General features: G+C 43.8%; 1 protein-coding gene and 1 pseudogene across 1 annotated transcript; one reads left to right on the top strand and one right to left on the bottom strand.

The window, feature by feature from the left end:
- Positions 1 to 4,025: 4,025 nt before the first annotated feature.
- LOC129503307 (septin-2-like) lies at positions 4,026 to 5,261 on the bottom strand. The gene is given in 2 exon segments (XM_055315278.1): positions 4,026 to 4,765; positions 4,768 to 5,261. Coding segments are annotated over 2 exon segments (1,083 nt in total). The 5' UTR covers positions 5,201 to 5,261; the 3' UTR covers positions 4,026 to 4,115.
- A 3,893-nt stretch (positions 5,262 to 9,154) lies between these two features.
- Positions 9,155 to 9,449, top strand: LOC129503287 (small nuclear ribonucleoprotein F-like; annotated as a pseudogene).
- Positions 9,450 to 10,706: the final 1,257 nt, after the last annotated feature.

The following is a 10,706-nucleotide window of genomic DNA, read 5'->3' as shown; positions in this document are numbered from 1 at the left end:
TCAGATAATATGCATCATTTTCTATCTTTTTGGTTTTGATATTTGCAATGATCTTAGTCCTAATTAATTACTAATATAGGATGGTAATTATTTAGTGATGTCTCAAATCCTTAGGAATAGATTGAGCTGAGTGCCCAATACTTCTTTAACAATGTGCACAGACATCATTAAATCTTGTATATAGCATTCTGACTTCTCTGAAACAACAAACTCAAAAATCTTCAATCTGGTTTCTCAAAACAAGCTTCAGAGGTTGCTGGGAGGTGGATTATGGTCAGAATTAATGTATTACCTACCTGCACTTCTTTACTAATTGCAGGTAACAGTTTACAGATTTTTTTTTCCCCTGTGGCCTAACCCAATCTTCCACTTTTCCCTATAGATGATTTTACCCAGGGAAAATCAGAAGTCAGAGAATGTGAAAGCTAGAAGCAACTTTAGAGGTCATGAGAGATACTCCAGATTGGTGGTTTAGATTCTTATGAAAATTGAAAAAAAAAAAACATATTAGCACACTCCCTGAGAGCATGCATATTAAAAACATATTTGCAGAACTTCTCAGATCCCAGAAAAAGAATCTGGATGTCTCGGGTTTGTAAGATTATTGAGATGAAGTGACTTGCTCAAGACCACAAAACAAGCTGATGAAGTCGGGGCTCAAGCCTAAAGCACAGGGAGTCCTGGCTACCTGAGATTATTACCTGAGGCCCTGCTGCTACACAGCTGCCATGGGGGCCTTCACAGGAAGACATTGTCTAACAGACCAAACAGTCATAAAGTTTCTCCCTATTCAAATATTCTGCTCCATTTAGTGTTGATTCCCAGCAATTACATCAATGACTTTGTTGATTGGCCTCCAGGATCATCCGTCGTTTAGAATATCCAACAATGCATTGTTAATACAGTGCACGTTGACCGCAAAGAGAAAAGGCAACTCTTACCAAAGGTGTGGGGTTTCATGAGGTTGATGGAAGTGGTGTTAGAAAACTGCCTAAAAATCACACATGCTCAGACTTTGATAACCAAGGCCCCGCAGGGTTAGACTTCTTGACAGCTAAGAGGAGAGAGGGACACGGAGACTGTCTAGCTAAGCCCTCCGAAAGAGAATACTTGGCTGTGAACATGTTTAAGAGAATCCCCTGGGGAGACCAATGAAGCCCCTCACCCATTTTTATTAAGTGATCCTCTTTAGGGTCATTTAAACATCAAATGCAACTTGGAATATGCTGAAGTATAGTTTTGTTGGGAAGTAACACCAAACTCTGCAGGCTTTAATTTTTTACATCCTACAGAAAATTTTCTTTTCACTAACTGTACAATTTTGTTCCATTTTAAGTGAGCTCTCTTTAGATTGCTGCTTTTTCCCTTTACCCATTATTCTTAGATAATGGGTTTGTGCTTTACTTCAACCTAACTTCAAGAAGCAGAAACTTCTTTTATGTGTTGATCTTTAATTTCATGCTTCTGATCCCCAAAAACAAAGTGACTGGAGGACTGTCATTTTGCAAGTCTCCCTCTAGGATTTTTTTCAACCAGGTTCACAGATACAGAGCATCAATAATAACTTCTGGGCAATAAAATTGTTGTGCTACAAATTGAGTAAATTTTGATTAACTGGGAAGAACTTTTCTGAAACTCCATGTGCAGCATAACTCAATATTGTTTTGAAAAATGAGAATGTCATTGAAACCAAAGGGCATAGACATGAAATAGATGAATTCTGGGTTATTTATTGAATGCCTCTCATAGATAGAATTTTATAAAGTCTTATGTGGTTTGAATAATTTGTGACTGTACATGCTTCTGTTCCCAGACATTTTAATCATTAATGATACTGCAGCATAAAACACCCCCAAGACATTTTTACTCTCTTTGGTAATCTAAGAATGAATTATGAAGTTAACCTTGATAATTAGATTATTTGGGGTTATCCAGAAGAATGGAATTACTGTTAATTTAAACCATTGATCAGTTTCTTATTGGGACTTTACAATGGCAGTCAAATTCGGGGGCTCATACTTAGGCACCTCTTCTGCTTAGGTAGCTGTCCAACATCTTTATAGTTTTTGCCCCAGTTTTTCTTTTTTTTTTCTTTTTTTTTTAATAGCCAAACAATAGTGCTTTATTGATAAAAGGTTAGTTTCAGTGAATACAAAATCATTGTGTAAAGTAAGTTTTCAAAATACATTTCTATAAGTAAAGGTGATCTCTTAGTAAAAGCAATTATCAGTAAAAGTATTTATTTAGATTTGGGCAGGAAAACAAAGGGGGATTTAGAAGTGAGACAGTGTGGGTCCACCCCCCCCCCCGCACTATGCTTACCAGGTGGCAGCTGGCCCTAGTAGTTTTACTCAAACACACACAGAGCCTTTTACGAGTGTACTTAAAGGCAAAATAACCCAACAACTGGCCTTGTACGGAGGTGCTCTAACGTCAGCGAACACTTCCTCCTGTTAGAACTTTGTACACCTGTGCCTAAGCCTAAGGCTGGTGCAACAGTGAGAAGACGAAGTTCCTGGGACACCTGATTGCTGTCTGTAGCCCACCTCCGTGACAAACGTTTCGACCATGTCACTTTATTTTGTCTGACTCAAACAAAAACTTTTCCCATCCTCGGGGGGAGACGGGGTGTTTTCTGCATCTCTATTCCTCCTGTTAGAGCAAACTGAAAACACCGCCAGCACCTGCTCCCTTCAGCTCTCCTTTCACCCATCACTTTCTGGGGACCACTTTCCCATTGTCAGTATAAATGCTGAAAATAACAAGCCCTGGGGCCTCAGTGCCCATTGGACGGAAGGGGAGGGCACAGAGCACAGAAGACAGGTCTGATGGGTGGCGTCTAAGCAGTTGGACCATGGGGCAGATTTGAAAGGTCTCTTAGTTTCACCTGGCAGATGGGCAGGTTTGTAGGACATATAGGGAAGGACACGACGATGGCTAAAAACGGACAACAGTTTCCATATAAAATGATCGCTATTTGCCTCCTTTCAGAAAACTATTAAAAATTTTAAAGAACCAGTTAAAGGAAAGCCAAATCAGGAAAACCTGGTTGGCCCTCAGGTATCATGGGGCCACGAGCCTCAGGCCAGGTCTGGGTTCAGAGGGCTTTCCACCAAGGATCCCGACGCTCACGGCTCAGGAAGATCTCGTACACCTGTAGTTACAGAAAGCACATCAGAGTGCTGTAAAAAAGCATAAAAAAGCTGGTTTCTAAATTTTCCTTAAAAAAGTAACTTTTCATGTTAGTTGAGTAAAAATCATCTATTGGCGCTCTCTGTATGGGTAAGAACGTTGTAATATGAAAACTGGAGTTCACAGACTCTTGCTGTCCACGGCAGAGTATAACCAGCATCAGTGGGGGAACGCGACAAAACGTGGTTTGCCGCAGGTTCTCTGCAGAGCAGTTTAAAAAATGACCTAGCATCAGAATCCAGAGACCTCTTAAAGTTTGAAGCAAACCGCCTGTTTTTAAAAGAGCTATTTTAGTATACACATACCATATTAGATAATTCTATTGTTTTACTTGGTAAAAAAGTAAGTGTGCAGGAGTTAACAGTATTGGATTATAGCAGCAAAACTGGTTTCAGATGTGCTCAAAGCAAAGCAAAGCAAGAGAGAATCTCCATGTTGGTGACCTGGTAAGTAAATGCCCTGCAGACGCCAGCTCACCTCTCTCTATCACTGGGGCCACATCACTAGCACCCAGGCACATGCTGGCTAAATCTGAATGTTCTAGAAATGAAATCAAGAGTGCTCCTCGACAATTATTCAGTTAGGCCAGCCAAATCAAAGAAATTCAATGTTAATTATACATACGGACTGATCCTGGAAATCGGTTCCAAAATCAGTGGTTAGTTAAGGTGGAAGAAAAATGAAAATGGAAGGTTCACCTCACAAAATATAAAGTATGACAAAGCAATGAAATAGAAATGTTAAAAGTACTTCATACAAAACACATCGAAAGTTTAAAAAAATTTAAATTCTCAGGCACAGGTACTATAAAATGTGGATGGGCACACCCCCCCCCCCCAATGATCTCTCGGAAACACGCAGTCGTGGTACTCATGCGGAATGTTCTCTGTATCTTCTGTATCTTGCAGAGTGTCTTCGTTATCTTACACGTGGTGCCCGTGGACCCCACCGTCAGCATCCCCACCCTGCATCTGCAGCTGCATCTGAGCCTGCATCCTTGCGATCATCTCCTGCATGCGGCGGAGCTCTGCTTCCTTCTCCAGCAGGATCTGATCTTTATTCATGTCCTCATTTTCTACTTTTCTGCCGCCTCTCTTGAGCCTCTCAGAATGGAAGTTTCCGTAGTGAAGGTCCTGGGTCACCTCCTGGAGATCCTGCATGTGGGTGATGAGCATTGTCCGCAGCTTCAGGAAGTCGTTGTGCTCTGGGTTCTCCACCTCCACAACACCCCACGGGTACAGGCGGCCTCTGACCTTCTTGCCCTTGGCTTCAATCAGCTGATTGGATCCAACCACAGAGAACGGGATACTGGCCTTGAGAAGTCTGGTCTGCTCTTTAAAGTCCTCATCTTCATCTGATTCTGCATCAGGTAAGTGATAGATTTTGATGTTATGTTCTTCAATTTCATCCAGAATTCTTTTCTTCAAGCGCTCCCGCTCCTTCAGGGTGAGGGTGTCAGCTTTGGCAATGACGGGCACGATGTTCACCTTATTGTGTATTGCTTTCATGAATGCGACGTCTAAGGGCTTAAGTCCATGTCCAAAGGGTGAGATGAAGTAAAAGCAGCAGTGCACCTGTTATGGATGATGTGCCGCCGGTTCAAACGGCTCTCGTCATGCAGGTACCGTTCAAACTGCTCGTCGATGTAGGAGATGATTGTCTTGAAACAGTCCCTGCGGTTGATGGCATCCCCGTAGCCGGGCGTGTCCACCACTGTCAAGTGCAGTTTGACCCCTTGCTCCTCGATCTCCACAGTCGAAGCCTCAATCTGGACAGCTCTTTCAATTTTCTCTGCGGCTCCAGGTATGATTCTTTCTGGGTAGAGATCAGTCAGGAATAGGCTGTTTATGAGAGTTGATTTTCCTAGACCCGATTCACCGACCACCATTAGTGTGAACTCAAAACCTTTTTTCACTGATTTTCGGTGAACTTGATTGGGAAGATTTGCAAATCCGACATAGCCAGGAGTTTCTGGATTTATAAACTGAGTTGGTTGTTGCTTAGACATCTTCAGTGAAGATTTCTCAATCGCCGACGAGACGAGCGGAGAAGCAGGCGCCCACCGACCGCGCCGCCTGCCCCAGTTTTTCTAAGGCTGAATACCAATGGCAGCATTGGGCTACTGGTAGGGTGACCATATAATTTATCACCTGAACTAGGGCAACTTTGAGGGGATACTTTTAATGAGCGTGCTGGGGTGTGAACAAGGATTATCCCAGTACACAAGGACATGTGCCCACTGTACCTACTAATGGCCTGTTGGTTCCTGTGCTCAAGAGTCAGGGACTCCTGGCTCATTGTTTACAAAACTCCTCTACCCAAGACCCAGGTCCTGACTTATCAGGACACCGTGCCTCTTGGAAGCAGCTTCCCCAGGCACCCTCTGTACCTAGGAGAAGGCAAGCTCTGCTGCAGAGGATCAGCCCGGGCCTAGCCCTGGGATCTTCACCTCTACTTACTTACTTGTCCTTGTTGGTTGAATTATCTTTAGTAGGTCAAGGCTGAAATGAGATCCTAAGGATGAGAATGGAGTAAATCCCACCTAAGCACAGAAGGCTGAGCTGTGGTGTGTATGTGTCTGTGTGTATGTGAGACAGAGTGAGAGAGAGATGATAATGATGAAATGGCGACAGCATGGAATCTTGTCACGAGTCCTGCCCTTTTCTGGACTAATGGTATGTTCTTTAATCTCTTTGAGCCCCAGTTTATCCATACGTAAAATGAAAAGGATATGAATCTCTACCTAACACGGTTGTTATAAGACCGAACAGTTTGCCTACCGTGCTCCATATCTGGTCTCCCCTTCTTCCTTTAGTGATAGAAATGGCCAAGTTCTAATGGGGCACACACTCTCCAAACCAGCTGTTACATCCACCAGCTTTTCTCGTAGTTCTGGTGAAGGGGTTCCCTACAGCTTCCTGAATTCATCCTCACAAAGAAGCTGTGGCCCTCCCCTCACTCTTTCCCCCTTTATTCTGGCGAGGGAATGGCAATAACTGGAACAGCTAGCCTGGACCCAGAGATGACGCCACCATGCGGTGGAGACAATCACTTCTATATTAACACATGAGAGAAAAATCAGCGTTGGCCTCACTTCAGACTGTACTTGGGGGCCGTAACTCAGACAAACAGAGCAGTGGCTTTGAAAGCTCAATAGAGATGGAGTCAAAAGGTACGTGTTGTAGCCCTGCTCTGTTGCTTGCATGACCTTGAGCATCTCTAAATGTCACTTTTCTCATCTTGTAATAGTAGAAATAATACCTGAGAGGCCGGTGATATGAAATAATGAATAAATATAAATATAGCACACCGTTACCACTTTTCTTTCTGAACCAGGGTTCATCTCCATGAGTTTACTCATTCATTTGCAGCCATTTAAGGATCCAGGCACTATCCAAGATGTGAAGTTATCTAGCATTGCATAAGGCACCGGAAGTTTCCGAGCCTCCTGTGGGCAGAGAATAAATAGACCAACAAGAAATATTACCTGGTGATGAGTGTTACAGTGATTATGAAACAAGATGATGTTCTACAGATTGAGTAGGAGAGCACGATGGGACATGGTCAAAAAAGGGATCTCTGACGTTTCCGTTGAGACTGTCACAAAAGGAGCCAGTTTGTGAAGATTTGTGGGGAGAAGATTCTGGACAGAGAGAACACCTAGGGCAAATAACCTATGGTGAGAAGAGCAAAGCTTATTCAACGAGGAGAAAGCCAGTGTGGCTGGAGCCGAGTGAGTAAGTAGTGGATAGTAGGAGATCAAATCAGAGGTAGGAGAAGCCAGATCATTTGTCCATATAGTTCATAGAATTAATTCCAAGCATAATCAGAAGTCAATAGATGGCTTTCCATAGGAAGGATAAAACAATGGCACTTCCCTTCAGGCTTTCTCAGAGGCCAATACTGTACCTAAGTGCAGGCAGCACTTGTGAAAACATATCCTATTATTCAAGTCAAGCAGCTTCCTCAAATAGGGAGAAAATTCCAAGTACCAGTTATCTGAGAACGCACGAGAGTGTTACCAGGACAATGTTGACCCCCAAGGCAGGCACCACTGCTGAGTCCTTTATTGTCGTTCTTCAAGGAGGTTAGTAGCTGAGAATTTTATGTCAGAAATGCCTGGCTTTGAATCTCCATTCCTCTAACGCCAGGCATCTGACCTTACATAAGTCACTCCACCTCTTGGAGTTTCATTTATTCTCATACATAAGATATGAAAAATGACACTAATTTCAGCAATCCCATTGGAAGGCTTCCATGGGATATTGTATGTGGAATGCCTGGCACAGTATAAAGACTCAATAAAAACACAGTACGTATATTTAGTTCTTGTATAGGTCTAGAATCCAATGAGAAATCACTAGGCCAGTCCATCACTCCATAGAGGTACTGAGGTGGAGACTGGAGGCTTCAAGACTCTCCCTGGAATCCCACAAAGCCCCGTTGGAGTCCTCTAGCCTTCCCTGGTCTGCCTTCTCTCAGGGCCCACACAGAGGCCCCTCTGATGCTCTCGGCCACACCATCACTCTCTGCGAGCTTTGTCTTATGACATTCCACATGGCTGTGTCTCGTTCCCACATTCAATAAAAAATATAAGCTCCTTGAGAGGAGAGACGACTTACCATCCTTCTCCTTCACTTGTGTTTTCCAAAGTGCTTTCAGGTACAGGCAGTGCTTAACTAACGTGGGAATGAATGAAAGAATGAACAAAGAGATAAAGAAGAACTCTCCGGTGATTACCCTTGCCTCCCTCCATTCGCATCTACCGCGTATCTTCTATTTGCCTTGGAATCCGTTGTCCGCCCTTCTCTGTCCTGTCTCAGGAGGCCAGGTCAACATGCCCTTTTGTCATCTGACTTCTGACAGCCTTGCTCAAGGAGAGGCAGTGGGCAAGAGGGTGAGGTCTGGACTAGCAAGTTCCCTTTATAAAACGACTCTTCCTGAGTTTCTGCAGCTGTTCGTCTCTCTAAGGCCCAGGGGTGGTAGCTCCCTGCTGTTGCTGGCCCTGGGAATCTCCTTTCTACCCCAACCCCCACCCACACCATTGTAAGGCATCCATTTTTAAAACCACTCTCAAATTAGTTACTTTAGATCTGCCATTTTTTTCCCCAAGGACACTAAGATATCTCATATATGGGAACCCGGGTAGATGCAAGCGTGTCTTCTTCTAGATTAGGATTTGGGATCCATTTGTTGTAGAAGAGCAGATTCCACCTCTCCCCTTGGTAAACTTCCATTATTTCCCAACCACACCGGATTGCTCTGAGCTGCTATAACTTGGGCAAATTAGGATGAAGCTGCCGTTGTCTCGAAGAACTAAGGGAGTCGTTCATAAGGATTACAGAATTTACCAGGCATAAACCATTGCTGACAGTTAAATGTTTTTAAGAAGAGTAAAATAAAATGTCACATCATGGAAGAACTAAAAATACTTTTGAAAGTGTATATTGTGCATGAGTTTTTTTCTGAGTTGCCAGGCTGTGGGTGTTGAAGACTCTTCAGAAGATTTGGTCTGTCATGCTTAGATGGTAGGTGGCAAAAGAAAGTCTTCTTTAAAAATTTCAGGATGTTCATTCCATTGTCTCTTGTTTAAGTGTGAATTATAGAATGTTGGATCCAAAAATAATTCGTGCTAGAGCAGTGAAGGCCACTTGGCAGCTCCCAGGGAGGACAGGTCACCCGGGGAATGGTGTCTCCCAACTACGCCCTCCTGGCGCTCAGGCCACCACCTAGTTTACTCTTGCAACTGCTTCTCATGAAGACAGAACATTGTCTATCAAATAAAATCTTAGAAATGGCAAGGTAGGGTCAATATTTTGGAATTTTTGTAGGAAAAAGCAGTAAGATATTTTCAGTTGCAACATTAACATGTCCAAAGAAGAAAATGTGACTGATAGACATAAGTAAGACAGCAAACGCAGGATTTGTGCCTGGCTGCAGTTACCGCAGTCATGAGGGACGGATGACAGGTGGGTTGGTGGCAAGTGGCCCACAGCATGTGCTTGTCATTGAGACGAGCTTGCCCCTCAGTCCCAAACCTTTCCTCAGGGGATTCACGGGAAAGCCAGGAACGGTGAAACTCAAGTGAGGAGTGGAGTACAGGCTGCCTGGTACCTGAGGTCGCTACGTGAACATGCGGCTTGTGAACACAGAAGGATACATAGAGCACTGTCTGGACATTTGGGTGAAGTTTTATAAGGTATAATAATGCTTTTTGTATCAGGGATGTTGAAGAAGAGGAAGAAGATGGGCAATGAGAGAACAGCATCTTCTGTGGGGAACTTTTTAATATATATTTCTGGACAATAAACACGCCTTTTTCAGAAGAAGAACAAGAGGAGGGGGAGGGGGAGGAGGAGAAGAAGAAATTAACTGTTAGAACAGGTTTGGAAATAACGTTTGCTACAACTTTGGTATTTATCTTTCTGGGGGTTGCCTGCCCAGAGTTTCTCTCCCCAGAAGGGAAAAGAGAGAGACCTTGTGTTTGGTCAGCTTGAGCAAGTGCATGCGAAGTCTCTGCAGAGAAGGTAAGCAGCATCTACGATTCGGCCACTAATCTCCCTTCTGTTCCAGTTTTCAAACCAATTATTTTTCTGATTTATTCATTGAACAGAAGTTATAGGTACTGGATATACATCCTTGAGCCAATCAAACCAATTCAACTCTCTCATTCTAGGGACGCCTGGGGGGCTCAGTGGTTGAGCGTCTGCCTTCAGCCCAGGGCGTGATCCCGGGGTCCGGGGATCGAGTCCCACGTCGGGCTCCCCGCAGGGAACCTATTTCTCCCTCTGCCTGTGTCTCTGCCTCTCTCTCTCTCTCTCTCTCTCTCTCTGTGTTTCTCATGCATAAATAAATAAATCCTTAAAAAAATAACTCTCTCATTCTAAAAAGGGCAACGAAGTACTAAAAGAATGAACAAAGCAACTACAAAAGTCCAATCATCTGTGCATGCCCTGCTTTCAAAGAAAAACATGCAAATAAAAGTTCTTTGTGAAAACTGGAGCCAGGCCTTGGGCCACATTACTGTTACCACCCCTGGCACCAGGTACAGACACACCTTATCCGAGAGATACCCTGGAGTTAGACCTGTAAACGCTATTGGAGTTGCAGATGCACTGAGGGGTTAAAAGTTAGTACCAAATTTAGGGTGGCAAGAGTCTGTGACCCGAAGCCAAGACTCAGTCCTCTCTGGGCATGTAGGACCCCACGTGCTTTCCAGAGATCCCTGGAAGGAAATGTTTGCATATTCCAGGTGTGATGCCTTTTAGTGACAAGGTGCTTGCCTTTGTGTCTGAACCAAACGTTATTTGCCTTTGCCAGTGCAAAGGTTAACAGCACATAACTTTTTAAAAATCCCTTCCTGCTTAGTTCCATCCCTCTATTCATATTACAGGAAATATAAGACTCTGGCAAATGAGTGTTACTTGGGAGCAGCCATGTGCTGGTTGTCAGTTTATCATCCCTTGGAGAGATCCTGGCAGCAAGCGAAGCCAAGATGGAGGAAAGCAAAGCCT

The sequence above is a fragment of the Nyctereutes procyonoides genome, unplaced genomic scaffold (genome assembly GCF_905146905.1).
Source record: "Nyctereutes procyonoides isolate TBG_1078 unplaced genomic scaffold, NYPRO_anot_genome, whole genome shotgun sequence".
Classification (NCBI taxonomy): Eukaryota; Metazoa; Chordata; class Mammalia; order Carnivora; family Canidae; genus Nyctereutes; species Nyctereutes procyonoides.
Note: the sequence above shows the minus strand (reverse complement) of the source record. Positions and strands in the feature narration are given on the sequence as shown.